At 31.2% G+C, this 18,316-nt stretch overlaps 1 protein-coding gene across 1 annotated transcript in view; it reads right to left on the reverse strand.

Moving 5' to 3' along the window:
- Positions 1 to 18,316, reverse strand: part of LOC117179779 (nephrin-like) — a 628,567-nt gene that overhangs the window by 34,184 nt on the left and 576,067 nt on the right. Inside the window, exons 7-10 of the mRNA XM_033371879.1 lie at positions 16,013 to 16,157; positions 11,977 to 12,107; positions 7,496 to 7,655; positions 1,136 to 1,435 (exon numbers count right to left, since the gene is read on the reverse strand). Of these exons, the coding sequence (XP_033227770.1) occupies positions 1,136 to 1,435; positions 7,496 to 7,655; positions 11,977 to 12,107; positions 16,013 to 16,157 (736 nt within the window). The remainder of the gene's footprint in view (positions 1 to 1,135; positions 1,436 to 7,495; positions 7,656 to 11,976; positions 12,108 to 16,012; positions 16,158 to 18,316) is intronic.

Raw genomic sequence — 18,316 nt, forward strand, 5'->3', positions numbered from 1 at the left:
TCTCACCATTTTCTGAAAAATTTAGTTCTGAATTTTTCAAAAAAAAAAATTCTAAAATCGGTGCATAATTGCGTTCTAAATGTCATTTTGAACCTCGTTTTCTGATTTCACCCCACTGTGCTGCCAGCCGAAGGCCAAGTCTATTGTCGGGAAAAATGAGCAAAAAAATTTCGAAGGGTTCAATATCATCGAAAGAGGTAACCGATCTCGCCCCCGCTCCCATTGCTGCCATTAGGACTCATAATCACCGCTGCTTCCGATATCATAGCTTAAATTTTGAAATTTACTTGTTTAAAGCTTCAAAAGAGGCCCTAAATATTATTATTCTGACCTACATATTGGAAAATGTATCGTATGAAAATGGAGGAACACTTGCAAGAAGTTTCATCTCAAAAGCATCCCCTTAAACATATCAAATACTACACTGAAGCTGAGCTCATTTTATACTGATAGTTTGTCATGCAAATGACTTGGTCGTTTTTTTTGTTAACAGGAACCTGCATTTGCTCCAGTACAAATCGCCTGATATATTTCCGACGTTTTTTCCAGGATATTTGAGATTTTATTTTATTTGTTCAGAAATAAAATAATTGTGCAGCTAATCCAATTTCATAGCACAGCCGTTGATAATAGGTCCACAATAGATAAAACCTTTTTTGTGCACTATAAAATTATGAACATTTTTTCACATCACCATATTCCACCTAAAATCAACCGTTCTAGAGTAATTTTAAAAAACATGTTATTGTTTAACACTTTCCACAATTTCGGAACTTTGCCGTACACGTATGTTTGGGAACTTTTTACAATATCTTTATAAAGCCATTGCCAACGTATCTGTGAAAAAAAATGCTACTTTTACGAATTTTTTTCTCAAATCCTTCATTGACTGGACTATAAGGCTTGGCGGGAAATATGTTTAAAACGCATTGGCGGATTATTCGCGTATTTTCTCGCGCACGCCAATCTAATACCACGTTTACGGCGCTTACTAGACATCGAGGTAATGAAAGGGAGAGGCACTTGGTGAGCAAAGGCGTTTGGTGACAGACAGGTGCTTGGTGGAAAAGGCCTTTTCAGAGAGCCTACTGTATGTGCGGATGTAAAAATACAGATATAGAGAGCAGTTACGTACCGACAGGAATGATATGAAATGTGCAGGCGTTCTTTTGTTGTCCCGCAGTATTGCTGGCCCAGCAAAGAACGGTGCCATAGTCCATTTCGTTGACGGGTCTGTAGGTGAGAACACTTTGGGTGTGACGAGTCGAATCCTTGTATCGAGCTTGGGGTACATCTACCATCTCCTCAGTGTTGTTGAAAGCCCACCGGAAGCTGTCGGGAGGTGGGTATGCTTCTACTTTGCAAATGACCTTGGCGTCTTCGTGTCGAGCTACACCGTAAATCCGCTTTTGGTCCGGTACGCAAATCGGCTTATCTGAAAAGTTACCACAATTCTACTTGTGATGCTCACTTCTTCTAGACTTACTTTTTAGTAAACTGTCCCGTCCATCTTACGCGTGAGAAAAATTCCGAGTTGTGTATAATAGAATAGGGTCTTTTAAGTTGAATAGAGAATTCGTGCTACTAAACCCAACTTACAAGACTTTAGAACGACTCTGAAGGACATGCTCCATTGGATAACTGGACTGGACATTTTTCAAATAGAGAAAAGCTTATAAAAGCTTTTTTCACAAATAATTCTGAAATTTTCGAGGTAGATTTTTTTGTAGAAAATTCGTATTTTTGACTTAAAATTTCAACAGTTTGGTAGAAAATTCAACTACTTACTTGAAATTGAACCATTTGGCTGAAGATTAACTTTTTTGTTGAAATTTCATATTTTCGTGTTTTAAACTCAAATGCTACGTACGAAGTTCGTTTTTTTTCGCCTTGAAAATTCGGTAGTTTAGTTTTTTTTATTTTTTTGGGTACAAACGCAGCTTTTTTAAGCAAATTCATCTATTTGGTTGAAAATTAATTTTTTGGTTGAAAATCTATATATTCGCATTAAACATTCAACTGCTTTGTACAATATATTTTGTCTTTGGCTTGCAATTTTAACAGCTTGGTAGAAAATTCCACTTTTGGGTTGAAAAATTAACTGTTTGGTTGAAAATTCAAAAGTTTTGTCAAAAATTCGTCTAAATTGTTTAAAGATCCATTTCTTTTCGTATAAATTTAATCATTCTTGAATGAAAATGCTATTTTTTGTATAAAATAAATCGCTTGTGGTTGAAGATTCACCTAATTTTTTAAGAATTCGTCTCTTCAACTACCACTGCTACATTTTTCGTCGAGAATTCATGTTTAGAGTGGGACTACTTTGTTAAAATTTAATTTTTCGTTTGATAAAAATTATTTTTTCAAATTGAAAATTTAGCTGTTCCATTTTCGGTTAAAAATTTCGGTATTTTTTTCCAACTTGGTATGTTTTTGTATAAAATTAAAATTCTTGACTAAAAATTCAGCTCACTCATTAAAAATCGATGTATTTTGTAAAAAATTCATCTTTATTGGTGATCTTTAAATTACAAATTTTTAAATTTTAGCACATTGATCTTTGAAAATTAAATAATTAGGCTCACTGTCATTGACACCATAAAAATAGAAAAATTTCAATTATAAAAATTTAGAATTTAAGCATTCTAAAAATACCTTTAAAATGAAGGAACTTTAAATGGATAACATTAAAAATTTCTACTTCGGTATGTTGAAAATTAAATTTATCCAAAACCTTTTTATGCCAATTTAAATCATTATCAATTTCAGATAATTCCGTTGTTATCTATTTTTATTTCAGACCACACATTTCTTCAAAATAAAAATAAAATAAAAATTCAGAATCGTTTCTCTAACCCTTTATTTATGATTATTGTTAATTCATGAATTTTTTAAAATCTTTAACTAAAAATCGGGCAATTTTAAGTTATTCTATTGAAAAGAAAAAGAATACAAAACACGATCTCTATGAATATACTGTTTAAATGGCACAATTTTAGGCCTTTCACTTTAAAACTATTTTTATTTTTAAGTTGAGTTTGAAACGTTCAATATTTCTGAATATTTACAAACAAAAAAATTGAATTTTGAATGTCTAGTTCTGAAATTTTTTTATTTTTAAAGCTTGAAACTGACAACATTATTTTATTAATTTGCCATTATTTAAATCTGAAATTAATTAATACTAAATTTTACAATTTTGAAATATTTAACAGTAAACCTGTCCTAAAATTTTTAGCATTTCAATTGGAAACTACAAAGTCGTGAAATTAAAAACCTCCAGATATTGAGAAATTTGAAACAAAATACTTTCGAAATTAAAACTTTGAAGCAAAAAACTTCCACTACATAAAATTCAAATATCTCGTAATCGACTATTTCTCTAATTAAAATCCAAAATAACACCTAATTTTAATACACCATTGCATTCCATTTCCGACTCATTTAAAAAATATGAAGTTGCTAATACGTTTTTTAATCAGTCTCGCCTCGCATGTACTCGAAAAAACAATGAAAATAAAAACTAGTGAAATAAAGAAACGTGGAATAACAATACGCACAAGAAGCCTAGCGTAGATTCATGGAAAGTGTAATTGTATTCTCATTGTTCTTCTTACTCTGCTCATTTTCCTCGTGTACAAACATACCTTGTGATTGCAGAAGGAGCAACAAAGGGCTAATTTTAACTACTCCAGAGAAAAAAAATATGGAGAAAAGGGAAAAAAAACATCAAGAGAGAAAAAAAGTTGCATGGGCGAGCAATGTACAGAAAGAGAAAAAAGTAGAGTCAGTTACGAGCATTTATTAAAACTACGAAGTTTGGCACGGATGAAGGGGTTACCGGGATGACTATGGTCACTTTTACCTCGGAAGATCGATGGACATTATTTCCTCGCTTGCTCGAATAGTTTCGGTTTGAAATAATTTGTCGATTCGGTTGCAATTTTTTCGGTTACTTTTTTATTACAAAACAGAACGAATCGACGTCCAATCAGTCGAGGTTACATATCAGCCACTCTAGGGATTTTTCTAGTTAAAAGTTCTAACGAACGATCTATAAACAAAGCAGGAATATTTAAAACACGATATTTTAAGTTTAAGCGAATTGTTGCATATTCTATCAATAAAGATAATCTTTCAACCACATAGTCGAATTTTGAAACGAAAAAGATTTAACTTCTACCAAGTACAAATGCATTTTTCGAAATAATTGCATTTGTTAAAAGAAGTTTGAATTTTGAATTCAAACGGACGGATTTTCTGTGTCAATTAACAAATAACAGTTGAATTTAAACATAACAGTTAAATTTTTGATTCGAAAAGATGACTTTTTAACAAAATACTTAAAGTTTTGACAAAATAATTAAATTTTCAACAAAATAGTTTTATTTTCTATCAAATACCCAAATTTTCTACCCACAAGGATAATTTTTCAACCAAATAGTCGCATTTTCAAACAAAAAAGATTTTACATGAACTCAAAACCGTTGCCTTCTCGAAAAAAATTTAAGTTTCAAGATAAAAAACATTTGACTTTTAAGCACAAAAAGATGAATTTTCAACACAAATTCTTATTTTGAAGTAAGGAAAATTATTTCTCAACTGAATACTTGAATTTTGAGAAAAAAGGAATTAATTTTTAACAAAACAGTAACATTTCAACAAAATACAATCTCTAAGAAACTAATAAATTTTTCAAAAGAACAGTTCAATTTTCAAACAAAGAGATAAATTTTTAACTGAACAGCTGAGTAAGGCTAATGTACTCAATTGTTAGAGTAGGTTAAGGAAAACTTCAGGCTTTGAGAAAGAAATTAATGTCAAAAATTGTACGTGTGATAAATGTAATAATAATATGTACAGTGCTAATACAATAGGTTATCAAATTCTAAGCTTTATTTACCTCAATATATATTAGAAACTGAAAAAAATTTAAATTAGCTCATTAGCCTAAAAATGCAATTCTTGGCAGGGATGGCCCCAATTATTGGCACCCTAGTCATATGAAGATGAAATAGTGAAGAAATAAGATTAAACTAAACTTTAATAGTATCACTTTTAAGTGAATAGTGAAGAGAAACATTGTTTATCAAATACTTTTAATTTATAAACAAATAGTCTGGCTTAAATTACTTAATTATCAGCATCTATCTAGTCCAAATTTAGAGATTATGATTCTCGGCTTCTTTTGACTGCTTTAGCAGAATTAGTAGAATCGGTTTTTTTTCGAAAATTTATTTTCTTTTTTGTTAGTGTCTTTAGCTTTCTTTTTCTAGTAACTCCTTCAGCAAAATCAATAAGATCGTCAATATTTGAAAATTGATTTTTTTTAGTTCATAGTCCTTTTGGTTTCTAACTTTTCTCTATTTCTATCCTCTTGGGCTTTTTTTGAAATTTAATGTCGCCGTTTTCGTTTTTGCTTCTTAGCTTCCTTAATCTTAGTTTCATACATTTTTTCCATATTATTTTTTCTAATTTCTAATCTCCCCATTCCTGCGATATTAAAACATAGATGCCTTAATTGGCCTTCCTTTTTGTTTTGGGGTTAGAGGAAAACGCAAATAATCATGCATACTTCCGTTTTTACACATTTTAATGCGATTTCTTATAGGTGTTAGGTTGAAATCGCTTTTCGTCACAAATCTGCAGAATCGTGTAATGTTTCATTAGTTGCATGCTAACCTGAAAACTGGTTACAAGTATATGTAAATCAGGTAGTAATTTTTTTGGACAGAATAGTTGTGAGTGATTTATACATTAGACTGATTTTTGGTTAAGTCTACATCGCTAAATTGCGAATTTACTCTTATTTCTGAATGGCATATATCACTAAATATAATTACTTACTTAATTCTTTTAAGTACCGCTTTAGTAATTTACTTTGAAATATTGTTTTTACCTTTAATTCGGTGTTTGTTTATCAATTTTACACAACAACAAACGAACATAACCATACTTTTCCGATTATCAAGAATAGAAATCATTGCAAGAACATACAATCCAATTCTTGGAATGGGGGTGCCAAGAATTGAATACAGTGATTTAGATGGAAAATTTATTGGCACCTCCTATTATTTAATAAATGAATTATAGTTAAATCTCAGTTATTCTTTTATTAACAATTTTAACATTGCCTCTAAATGTGCTGAAAAGAAAATAGTCACTTCCGTTAATTATAACGTTGCTAGGGGTAAATTGAAAACTGCAATTATCTAAAGATTTTCTTTAGCTAACCCAAAAATTCTTGGCAGCATGGAAACAAGGCTAAATTTTGTAATTTCAGAACATATAAATTATTGTTTAGCATACGATAAATACATATTACTACGCAAAAATGTCTGCACTATTAAAAAAAAAAAAAAAACAATTTGCTATTTATCTCTATTCTCTTATTATTTCATGAAATCTAGAGAAGGGGGCCAACAATTTGGGGGATGCCAAGAATTGGTGCTCTTACCCTATCAAATAAAAAGATGAGTTTTCGAAACAAAAAGAAGAATTTTTCAAAATTGAAGATTTTTTAGTCAAGAAAGGAAAAAAGTGCATCAAAATTATTTATCTTTTAACCCGAAAAAGACAATTTCTGTAAAACAGTTAAATTGTCAGCAAAACTTTAATTTTTAACTAAAAAGTTGTATTTTTAACCAAAGAGATAAATTTTTCACTCAATTTTTAATAGTCCAACTTTCAACCAAAAAGATGAACTTTGAGCAGAAATTATGAATCTAGAAGAACGTAACTTATTTTTTAACAAAGTGGATCAATCTTCAACCAAATAATTCAGGGTTTACATAAGGAAGATGAATTTTTAATGCATAATGTAATAGCAGATAGTTAAAATAAAAAAGTAAAAAATTTTACATTAAAACTTGTTGACTTAAAAAAAAATTTGAATAAAATAGTTTAAACCCTTAATTACATAAGAATATTTTAATCAAAACCATTGCTTTTTTAGAAGAAAAAACATTGAATTCCTACTAAAAAAGATCAATTTTGACACCAAATAGAAGAATACAAGATTTAAATTTCAACCAACAACGATGAATTTTAAACAGAATTGTTGAATTATTGACCAAATAATACAATTTTTAACTAAAAATATATTTGGGCTGGAGAAAAGAACTGCAAAAACAGTAGAAATAAAAACACAAGGCAAATTAATTACTCACAGAAATCTTATATCCGGATGGTCACAAAACTTCATTCTCAAATTGCTCTGATTCTTCCCTGATCAATTTTTTATTTCCCTTATACAAAATTATTCAAAAACTAAAATTTCGATAATGTAACATTTTTATATAATATAATCTGTTATAATTATAATAAACAATTTTTAATTGAAATTAAGCTCGAAAACATTTCAAACTTATCCTTGACAGTTTCTTGATTTGCCTCTTATAGAAACTCCCTGACTTTTACAAGATTCTATTTTCCAAATCCCTGACCTTTCAAATTACGCTTTTCAAATTTTCATTTGTATTTTGAAACAACTTACACATAATTTTGAGCTCTACGGTGTTGCTGTAACCATCGCCTTCAACGTTGCTGGCGACACAAGTGTAATTTCCTGCTTGGGACCGATTAACTTTTCTCAAAACGAAATTGTATTGCTGCACTATGACGCCATTTTTGGCGTTATTCTGGATCACGTTTCCCTAAAACAAAAAAAATTGTTTCTGTTTGACAAACTGAAAATCTTACTTGAGGGTTGAAACATGAATAGTTTGGGTAAAACGAACCTCTTTTTCTGGTGTCTGATTTAAAACGCTCAACACAAGTGAGCGTGGTTTTTTTGGCGTCTTAAGGAGGAGGAAGAAGAGCTTCAACATTAACATTATGTTGACATAATTATTGGCAACACCGAACCCCATTTCCAGCCCCCTACCTCTCACAACACGCATTCTTATGTTGATCATTTTGAATCAGAACCTTTGAAAAAGTGCGAGGGAGAGGATGAGGTCGAAATCCTTCCACTTACTGACGCTGAATGCCTTCTCAAGGGTCTTAAAAAAATCACGTATGCTAGTGTTGAAGATTTAAAATAAGGGAACTTGAAAAAGTAGCCTAAGGACGCGAAGTTTCTTTTAGACGAATGGAAAAGGCATTTGGTCTTATCATGTCGAACCCGAACCCGACTTTTTTTGGACATAAGTATCAAAATTTGCTACATGCCCGCCTCCTCCCTTTCCATTAAAAATCATTTGAAAAGAGTCGGGCAATGCCTCAGAGTTGGAATCACTTCTAATTTGGAGGCACCCAAACCCCATTGTAATGTTTCTATGTTAAAAGAAGTAAATTAAAGAACGTAATACATAAGAAAGGACATTAAAGTAAAAGTAAAAGACAATACTGGGATCATTTAAAAGGGACCGGGTTGCCTACAAGTTGAGAAGATACCCGAATTAGGATAGTTTCTAATTTGAAGGTACCTTGATCCCTTCCTGTTAGACCCCGTATTGTTTTTTACTTTGATTTTACTTTTATGTAATGTTTTATGTCTTTTACTTTACTTCTTTACACTGGGCTTTATACTAGCTAATAATTAGATTGGAATAATTTCGAAAGAACTTATTGGTACCAGATTATATTCGCTTTTCTATTCAGCATATTTTAAAATAAAGTATTGTATAAGGAATGCTGATAAAGATAAGAAGAAAGTTAAGAAAAAGTATTTGAATTTCTCAAGGTAAACAGGAAAATGAAATACAGTGGAATGAGAGTTTGAAATTCCAAAAGGAATCGTAAGGTTCTCTTACAAGTGAAGTTTGCTCGAGAAGTCGAAAGTAAACTGCACAAAGAGGCTTTTTCTGAGAATGTCGAAGAAAAGAATTCTTATGGGAACGGAGAAATGAATGTTTTTCAGTAAAAGAAGGAGTCATGGAAAATATAAAATGGAAAGCGGCTCTTACGAACATTTTATTACAAGACATGACAGGGCTTATGAAATGGGATATATGCTACGAGAAATACGAGACATTGCATAGAGCTAAAAGCTTTGTAGATATGAAGAAACATAAGGTCTTTGTCTTTTTGATACAGTTACAGATGATGCTGATACACTCATTTAGAAAATTTGAATTTGATTGAATATTGCCTGGGTACCGTTTGATAGGGCAAAGCATGATCTTTTTTTAAAGGGTTTTCTCAACATATTATTCAAATAAATTAAAATTGTACATAATAATATATACTATTCAATTATTTATTAACTTATTCTCTCTACATTGAAACTCCCCGTATTCCTCCTCTTTTTTCGCTCGATTTCCACGTGATTTGTGTCGCGCGGCTTTTTCTGTCATGTCAACTTGACAGTTTATTAGTATACGTCAGTTTGACATCCTCCTAATTTTATTTAATATGAAGTTGTTCCGTTGGATTTTATATTATTAATTTTTCACTGTAGATTAAAATTAGAGATCCTGTAGAAATAGTTGAGATACGTTGCATTCTACCATTGTCGCCGGTTTATCGAAAACTTGATATTTTTACTGGGCACGAAAAGTTTGAAATGTATTACAACAAATTCTCGCTTTTAGTCAACCCGTTCTCGGCTTTCCTAGAACTGCTAGCCGAAGCAGTTTCTCAGGGGAGTAGGGCGAGAGCGGTTGCGACATTATATATATTTCAATTGGAAGCGAGGCAGGTGGTCCTCACTGCTTACGTTTCAATCCCCCCGAAATCAGTCCAAGGCCATTTGAAGGCAACCCCCGACATTTGACTGAAAGCAAGAGTTTGGTCTAGTTCTTATTATTATTTGTTGTTAATTTTGTTAATTCTTTGTGCCATATGATAGGCGTTGCCTTTGATTTGCAAAACAATTATCTTGAAATTAAAATTAAGGCATGAAAATGAAGCTAATTCAATGCCAATCAAATTCACTAACCGGTAAATTAGTGACAGTACAAGTTCAACAATCAGAATTGAAGTACACCGTATCTCAACTCTTCATGGAGGATCTCTTATTGAAATGAGGAAATTTTAAATAGCATGATGCAAACTTGAAAAATTATTTATCTTTAATGACTTAGTTTGAATGCCCTAAATTAAGAATACTGTCATTTTAAAATATGTTTAAAACTTTTTATTTTTAGGGTTTCGTAGCCTTGGACAGAAACCCTTATAGTTTCGATCGGGCGTTCATCCGTCGTAGTTTTTCCAAGGTGGTAAAATTAGGGCAAATGAGGAAGAGGTAAAATAAATATTAAAAAATTCTCTTTTCCAATTCAGAAGGAAATTAAATAAAAATATTTCCTCCGTTCTAATTAAATAAAAAAATCTTGAAAATAAAATATTTTTCCTTTTTCGATTCAGAAAAAACAGAGCATTCTTCCTTTTCATCTGAAGAGAAATATTTGAAACCCCACTGCAACATGATTAAAGCATTATCTAACATTTTAAAAATGAAAATATGCCCTCTTAAGGGGGCAGTCTGCCATTTTCAATTACTTTTTTAAAACATTTTTTTTCGTTTGAAAAATTAATTTATTAATATCAAGCTTTTAGTAGATAAAAGAAGAAGTTTGAAGGCAATATAGCAATTTAAAAAAAATTAATTCAACTATCGCTGGTACGGCAGCTTAAAGTTAATCTATTTTTGAAACTGGCTGACACAATATATCGACTTCGGGCCATTGGAAATAGAAAAAATTGTGAAATTAGTGAAATATAAAAAAGTAGCTATCGTGTGAACTAGAATAATTCACATGTGATAACATACAACAAATCGACAGACTTTTGATCTTTTTTTATTCTTTAATTGTATAAACAAGATTTCTTAAGTCCGCCATTTTGTTGTATGTTACCACAAATGAATTATCCTAGCCTGAACAAATATTTGTAAATAAATTAAATAACAAAATTTAATTTAAATTGAATTAAAGCCACGTGAGCGTAACCTCAAATTTTTTTTATAATTTTTTCTAATCCAACTTACGTTCACACGAAACGATATATCCAGTTGAAAATCTGGAAAATTAAATAAGAAGCACTAAGAAAGGTTTTCTGGTTCTAAGCTTTAACAATTATAAAAGAAGCTATTTTTTGTAAGAAATTTTTGTTATTACTTTTTTCATAATTATACAATATTAGGACCATACAAGCGTTTCTTAGTCCTTTTTATTTAATTTTCCAAAGTTTCAACTCGATATCGAGTTTTGTGTGAATATAAGTTGGATTTGAAAAAAATACGAAAAAATTTGTTGTGGACCGCTCACACGGTCTTCAAATAAAAATTTTCTTTTTTCTGATTCAGGAAAAGATAGGAAATAAAAAATATGTTCCTTTCATTATTAGAAAAATATATCAAACAAAAAATTTGCCCCGTTTTAACGTAATTTATTAAACTGTGAATGAGACTGTTCCAACTCAATAAAAATTTTTCGAACAAAATTTTATCTTTTGAAAAAAAAACTAAAATTAATCTTTCCAATCTCGAAAGAATTTTAAATTTATCTCATTGAAAATTCAATAAATTTACGTGATATAATAGAAATAACATAATTGTAAATCACTAAAACAGGTGGTACTTGAAAATTTATATCCCATATATCAAAGAGCTTCTAATTTCTTATTTTGCATCATTATACAAGGTTGATAAAATTATTGACTGAAAACCGTTTAACTTTTATTTTAATTATTTTAAATACCTCTGGCAAACATATTTCCCTTTAATGGTAACTTATTTCGTCATAACTTTAAAATAGCGTGTGAAAAAACGGATTCTTCTTCTTTCCAAGAAAAAATATAACAACTGTAGCAAAGAGCCTCTTAAAGTTTGACATTATTTTATAGAAATGAATCAAATTATAAAATATAAAATCGTATGTAGCCCGATTTCCTCGATGATTCTTGATTCAGACTCTTTTCATGATATTCATTATTTAAATTAGAAACTTAAAAACATCATGTATGCAGTTATTTAAAAAAATATTTTATATACGGACAAATTTCAATTAAAATTTTAAATATAATACTTACATTGTGCTTCCATACAACTTTGTAAGCCCAAGGATTGGCATGAACTTTGCATTCGAAGTAAACATCGTCACCTTCTTCGATGTCGTCCGGATTTAAATTCGATCCCAGCTCGAGGTGCAAAATAGGAACAACTGAAAATAAGAAATATTAAAATTAAAAAGGCTGCTAATTATTGAATTATTTTTTGGGATAGGATTGGAACAATAACTTATAAACGATTAATTATAGTTCATTTATGTCAAAATATTGAATGCTTTAGAATTTGTGAACTTGTTTTCGAAAATGGAATCAAGTGATTGTCATTTTATAGATAAAAAGTGTCAGGTTTTGAAATAATTACTGTCGCAGCCATGTTAAAAAAAATCTGAATTAATTTGTTAACCAAATTTAAAGCGATGACCTTTATATTTCAATTAATAATCAGATGATCAATTTAGTAATAGATTTTTTTATATTGAATATTAGCAAGGTTTAAATCCACTTCATAATTACGTAACTGGAGTACATATTTCTGGAAACTGAATCAGAAGGGCCGCTATTTTAAAATATTAACAATTTTCTAAATTATGATGGAAATTCAATAATAAGCGTTTATTTTCATTGATAAGATAAATTAGGTTTCAGTTTCAGGAACCAAATGAATGATCGTTTTTAACAAACCTGGTCCATTTATGTGTTCTATACTTGCAACTTTAAACAAACATTTTAATATTCAATACAAATTAGAGCGCACTGGACAGTTTCGTATTTGAACGTTTTCATTGAGCTATCATCGATTACTTTTATTCTTCACACTTAATAATAAAAAATCTGATAAATTTTTTTTCAATTTAACATAGCTACAAATGAATGTTTTCTCATACTTTTTTCTTGTTATATAAGATGATTGCCTTAGAGATTTTTTTAAAAGTTTTTTTTCAATTCGATTAACAGAGACATTGAGAAATAGATTTTAATTCCGTTTGTTAAAGCATTGTTCTTGGCGAAATCTACGAGCATATTTTTATTTGAAACGTCTACGTTTATTTAAAAATTGTAATGATCAGGCTAATAGTTATAGTATGGTAAAGATTTAAACTGGAAGAATTTAATTTGTACCATTTTAATTTTTTAATTTAAAGTCGTTATTTGGAAATAAAAACATTTTAACATAAAAGAATAATTCGTTTTAATAAAGTTATAAAACTTTAAATGAAGTATGTTTACAATTTGGTGCGCTTGAAAGAAAAGAAAATTACAACGTATGAATTGGAAAAATCTAAAATTAAATAATTTATACCTTGATTGCGGTAAACATCGAATTAAATTTTAATTCGAATATAAATGCAAAAAAGAATTTCAAACAAAAACAATTTGAAAATATATAAATTAAAGCATTCTAAAAAATGTAGGTTTAACTTTGTAAAATTTTAAGTCATTTTGTAAATTTCAAAAGATTTCAAAAACTTTTGTAGGATTTCGAAGAATTTTGTAAGATTTACAAAGATTTCAAGATATATATTTTAGAAAATAAAATAAAATTTTAAGCGATTCATTTAACGCTTTCAAAGATTAAATGGGATTTTAAGGTACTTCAAGGAACTCTACCAAATTTAAGGATTTATAGGGTTTGCATTTTTTAGAGAACTATTATGAGCAAGTTTTATTTCACTCATAGTAAAGAGATTTCAAATGATTTATACTATTTTGAACAATTCGTTACGTTTTTCAAACATTTCAATGAATTTCAAGGGATTCCAAAGCAATCGAATCGATGTCCAAATTTTTAAGGAATTTCTAAGCATTTTGTAGGATTTTCAGAGATTTCAACGGATTTCTAGGGAGCTTTGGAAAATAATTACAACAAAGTGAAATCTAAGAGATTGCTAAGGATTTCTAGGGATTTTAACCTTTAGAGGCAGGGAAAATTTCCGTTCAAATCGAGTTTTCATTTGACCAAAAATTTATGCATAATTTCAATAGAAAACTCATTTCAAGTCCTCGACCTGACAGGTGATCGATATGTCGACCACCCCCGTCCGCAACGTAAAGGCCAATAAAAAAAACTTTTAATGATATTTTCGCGTTATAGTTCGTTATACGCATATTTTTTGATGCGATGAGTACGAAAAAAATAGTGAAAGAAATCCTGAAGGCACCCTTGACCTTGAAAATCATCATCTCAAGGTCATTTTTTTATATCTTAGCGTTATGGTTGGCATGCCCATGTTTTTTGAGGCGCCGAGTAAGGAAAAAATAGTGCAAAAAATACTGAACGTAGACGTGACCTTGAAAATCGAGATTTCCAGGTCAAGTGATACATTTATTTAATTGTTGCTATTTTACCGTTAAAGTTATTACATGCATGTTTTTATGTGCCTAGTACTGAAAAATAGTGGTCCGAAAACATCAAATAGTTAGTGTGCATTGGGTGGTCGATATTTCGACCACTCCCGTCCTGTAAAGGTTAATATATTTTAGAGAATTTCACAAGATTAAGACATTTTATTAAATTTCCAATGACTTCTAGAGATTTCAAAGATTACTAGAGAATTAATGATTTTTAGAGAACTTAAAAAGGACGTTATATTTAAATTATATTCAAAGTATTTAAAATTTTTTGAGGATTTGATTTTTGCTGTGTACAGTTTGTGTTAGAACTGCTATTTCTGTCGACTTCATTGTTTGATTGTGAGGCGTCTGAAACAATCTATGATTTAAAGTTTTGTTTTACTTTTTATGTCAACACTTTCAGTATTTTTGTATTATTCTTTACAATAATTTTTTTCTGTACAATGATTTTTCATAATGAATTCCATATTGATACCTTGCAATGTTCTTATTAAGATAGTAGATAAGACAGTTGTCCATATCGGTTTCTGTTTTTGGATAGTATTAGAAAATGCAAATTTTATTAAAAATAAAACGTTGAACAATATAATATTAAAAGCAAATAGAAAGAAAACGATTTTATACAAGCGATCCGGCCAAAAGCAGAATCGAGCAGATCTTCCTCCGGAGAGGCCGGTAAAAGGCGTGGTAAGTCATGAAAGAAAAAAACCGATGAGGACAACACTAATTCCAACTGATCTACATTCCACATTTTATCTGATTTACAGCTCACAACTTTGATAAAAAATTTGATACATAACATATTAGATCTATCTCTTATATAGAATGAGGAATTATTCTACGTCAGTTTTAGAATCAATTTCTGTAAATAATCAAAATTGATTTGTTGATTAAAAACTGAGGATTCTATTATATTTTTTCTATTGAGATTGAAAGCTATGAAACATAGGATGTTCTCGAGAGCAGAAAAATCCCTCTTCTAGATACGTGGCCCTCGAAATTGGAGTGCGTGGCCGTTCGTATAAATCGCGAGAGTCGGCTCGTGTTCCATTTTCCCCCGTTGACGTCTCGTTATTGCGATTACATTCGCGTTTGCACTTGTGTAATCTATATCAATGATCTCGTCCAACCTGTCAGGCTTTTAATCTGTTTAATAGATATAGGATAACAACATCAATAGTGAGTCACCCTTTAATAGTAGGCCACTTAGTCATTCTCATCTTCACACGAGAATAGTGAATAAAAAAAGAAGTATTGTAGTTACCTGTTGCGTCCACTTCCTGCATAAATTAGGATCAATATGCCACCCAGCTATACAAGGTAATCGCAAACTACAATTCCTCATTTCAAAATAGAAAGAAATTTTCTATTATTTTCCTTGCTATTAATAATTCATAGGTTTCAAATCCTTTGGAATATTTTAAAATCCCTTAAACCTTTTTTAAACTTTTGAAAATTCGTTGAAGGTTTTAAAACTACGCATAAATCTTTCAAATCCTTTGTAGTCGCCCTGATTATTGCAGAGAGTTACTTTAAGTGTTTCTAACAGAAATCTGATGAATTTTGCAATTTTTTCAAAATCCCTGATTTTACCTGACGAACAAAATTCCTTGACTTTTCCCTAATTTGAAGCTTTTCCCTAACTCGATTTAAACTTCTCTATTCCCAAGAACATTGGATATCGAAATAGATAAATAAAACTCACAAAAAACACTCAGTTTCCACGTATCTTCCTCAACTCCACCCCGGACTTTTGGATTTTCAGCTCGACACGTGACCGTCTTATCATGGTCTAGCAAACTTGGCTTGAAGGTCAAAATTGAGGTTGTTAAGTTTCCATCATCAGCAATCTGTAAAAGAAGGAATGTACACTGGAAATTAATAGCCCTAAAGAAATAAATACTATGGTAATAAAAATGGTTTTCTATGTATAAGAGCTGCTTACTCTCGGAAGCTGCTTGAAAAGTTCTATTTCAAGAGTGTGAGCAAGCAGTACCCCCACTACCGTACTTGTTTTGAATTCCGCCAGATACATTTCAAGGCTTTTCAATAAGAGCGTTCGGTGAATTTTCATTATTAATGAATTTCTCGTTTTGGTAAAACGATGATTAACAAACGAAAAAATAATACGAACGAGAAAAATCAAGGAGAGTTGAAGCGCTCTTATTCAGAGAACCGCTTAAGTTTCAAGCAAGCGAGCATTTCGGTAGAGAGTGGGGGTACCAAACTCTTAGGAAATATCTTCCCCTATAGCCCCATGAGCACTCTTATTGAGAAGCCCGAGTGTATTTTGTTAAGCGTATAGAATTTAATTAAGATAAAATATAAAATAAATTTTATAATTCAGACATGTTTACTGTTTCTAAGTAGATTTGTGATTGTTGGAGATTTGTCCCTGATGCTAATGTTTCGCGCGGTCACTTTTCTCAATGTTTGTTGCTCCGAACATCTTGCCCACTAGTGTGTAACGGTAGTTTTGTTTTTGTGCTAGATTACTCGATTGGCTGTGTCGAGCTTTTCTTGTTGGGCTCTAGTGACCTTTTCTGATATCAAATTCAGAGCACCGCTCTCGCGATTAGTTGTAAAATCTGGAGTCGAAATTCATACTCTACTAAAAAGTGTTCTTAATTCAAATACGTGATCCTTTCCTAGTGTCAAGTGTTATCGCATTTTCCCGTGATTGTGAAGTTATTTTCTTGACTCGATCGTCTTCTGAGGCTATTAGAAGTGATGAGTCGAATATCAAAAGCTTAAATCTAGTCTAAGTTTACAAAACCATCTAAATATTAAAATCTAGGGTTGAAGTATCGATTAGCCTATTTAAATAACGGTAGATTTTTACTTCGGTATATTAGAATTTCTATTTAATTAATTTTAGAGTGACAATATGTTGTTATCTCTCTGCCGCAGCTCAGTACATCCTTATTCCAATAATTTCATTTCATATTTACCAGACTTGTCACCAATTTTCTCATTAGACTATAATAAGCTGGGCAAAATCTGGGCTTTCTTCAAACACAGTTCAAGCCAACTTTGCATAGAGAAGGATACCAAACCCCTTTGTAACTACACCCCGGATATGGCACCTATGAGTCTTACGACCCCGCTGTTCAGCCATTGGTCGAAGCACTTCGCACTTCTTCGAACACGCTCCAATTACGGCTTTCTACTCTCAGGATGACGATAAACGTCTCGAAGGGCGGCTGGGCTAGTCATTAAGACTCGGCACCCAGATTAGCGCCAATTTAAACTAAGCTATAATGCGCCAAGTTCTCCCGCTACATTGGCTCGTCGACTCAATTAGGTTCTCTTGGTATGAGTGAACCCGTCGGTATGCACCTTTTCCCCCATATCCCTGCCCCGGAATATGGGTAATTAAATCGTTAAATTGAATTATAATAACTCGAAAATGGGAGTTTCAAACAAACGACCGAATTTCAAGGTGAAATGGGTTCTGTAAACTTCCAGAATCGTTATGTGCCGATAACTCAGTTATTTTTTATGTTTCTTCCTATTTATGTGCAAATGTCAACACATACTGTGATTGGTATTTAGTTTCTGAAATCAATCCATGAAGATCACTCGAAATGACTTTTTAGCAGCGATAAAGGTTCGACCAGATACCAAATTATCAGTTCGCTCCAGCTTTTGAATTGACAAAATTGCAAAAGGTTATGGGGCGGGAAGAGAGAGAAAGGAGGATTTCAGGGAAGGGGGTGAGTAAGGTTAGCGAGGGAAGGAGAAGATAGGGAGTGTGGAGTGTCGGAAATATATTTAGAAAAGGTTAAAGAAAAAAAAGGTGGATGACGATGAGAGTGGATAAAGCAAGAGATGTTCAGGAGATGATGAAGGTGATAGTCACAAAAATATGAGGGGCGCAGTATTCAGATTCTTATGATAAGAGAGTAAGGGCGAACGAAGGGAAAAGACGGGGAGACGAGAAAAAGGATATATTTTATATATTGCGGATCAAAATATTATGGGAAAGGAAGAAGGTGAGGTTAAATAT

The sequence above is a fragment of the Belonocnema kinseyi genome, chromosome 9, assembly GCF_010883055.1.
Source record: "Belonocnema kinseyi isolate 2016_QV_RU_SX_M_011 chromosome 9, B_treatae_v1, whole genome shotgun sequence".
NCBI lineage: Eukaryota > Metazoa > Arthropoda > Insecta > Hymenoptera > Cynipidae > Belonocnema > Belonocnema kinseyi.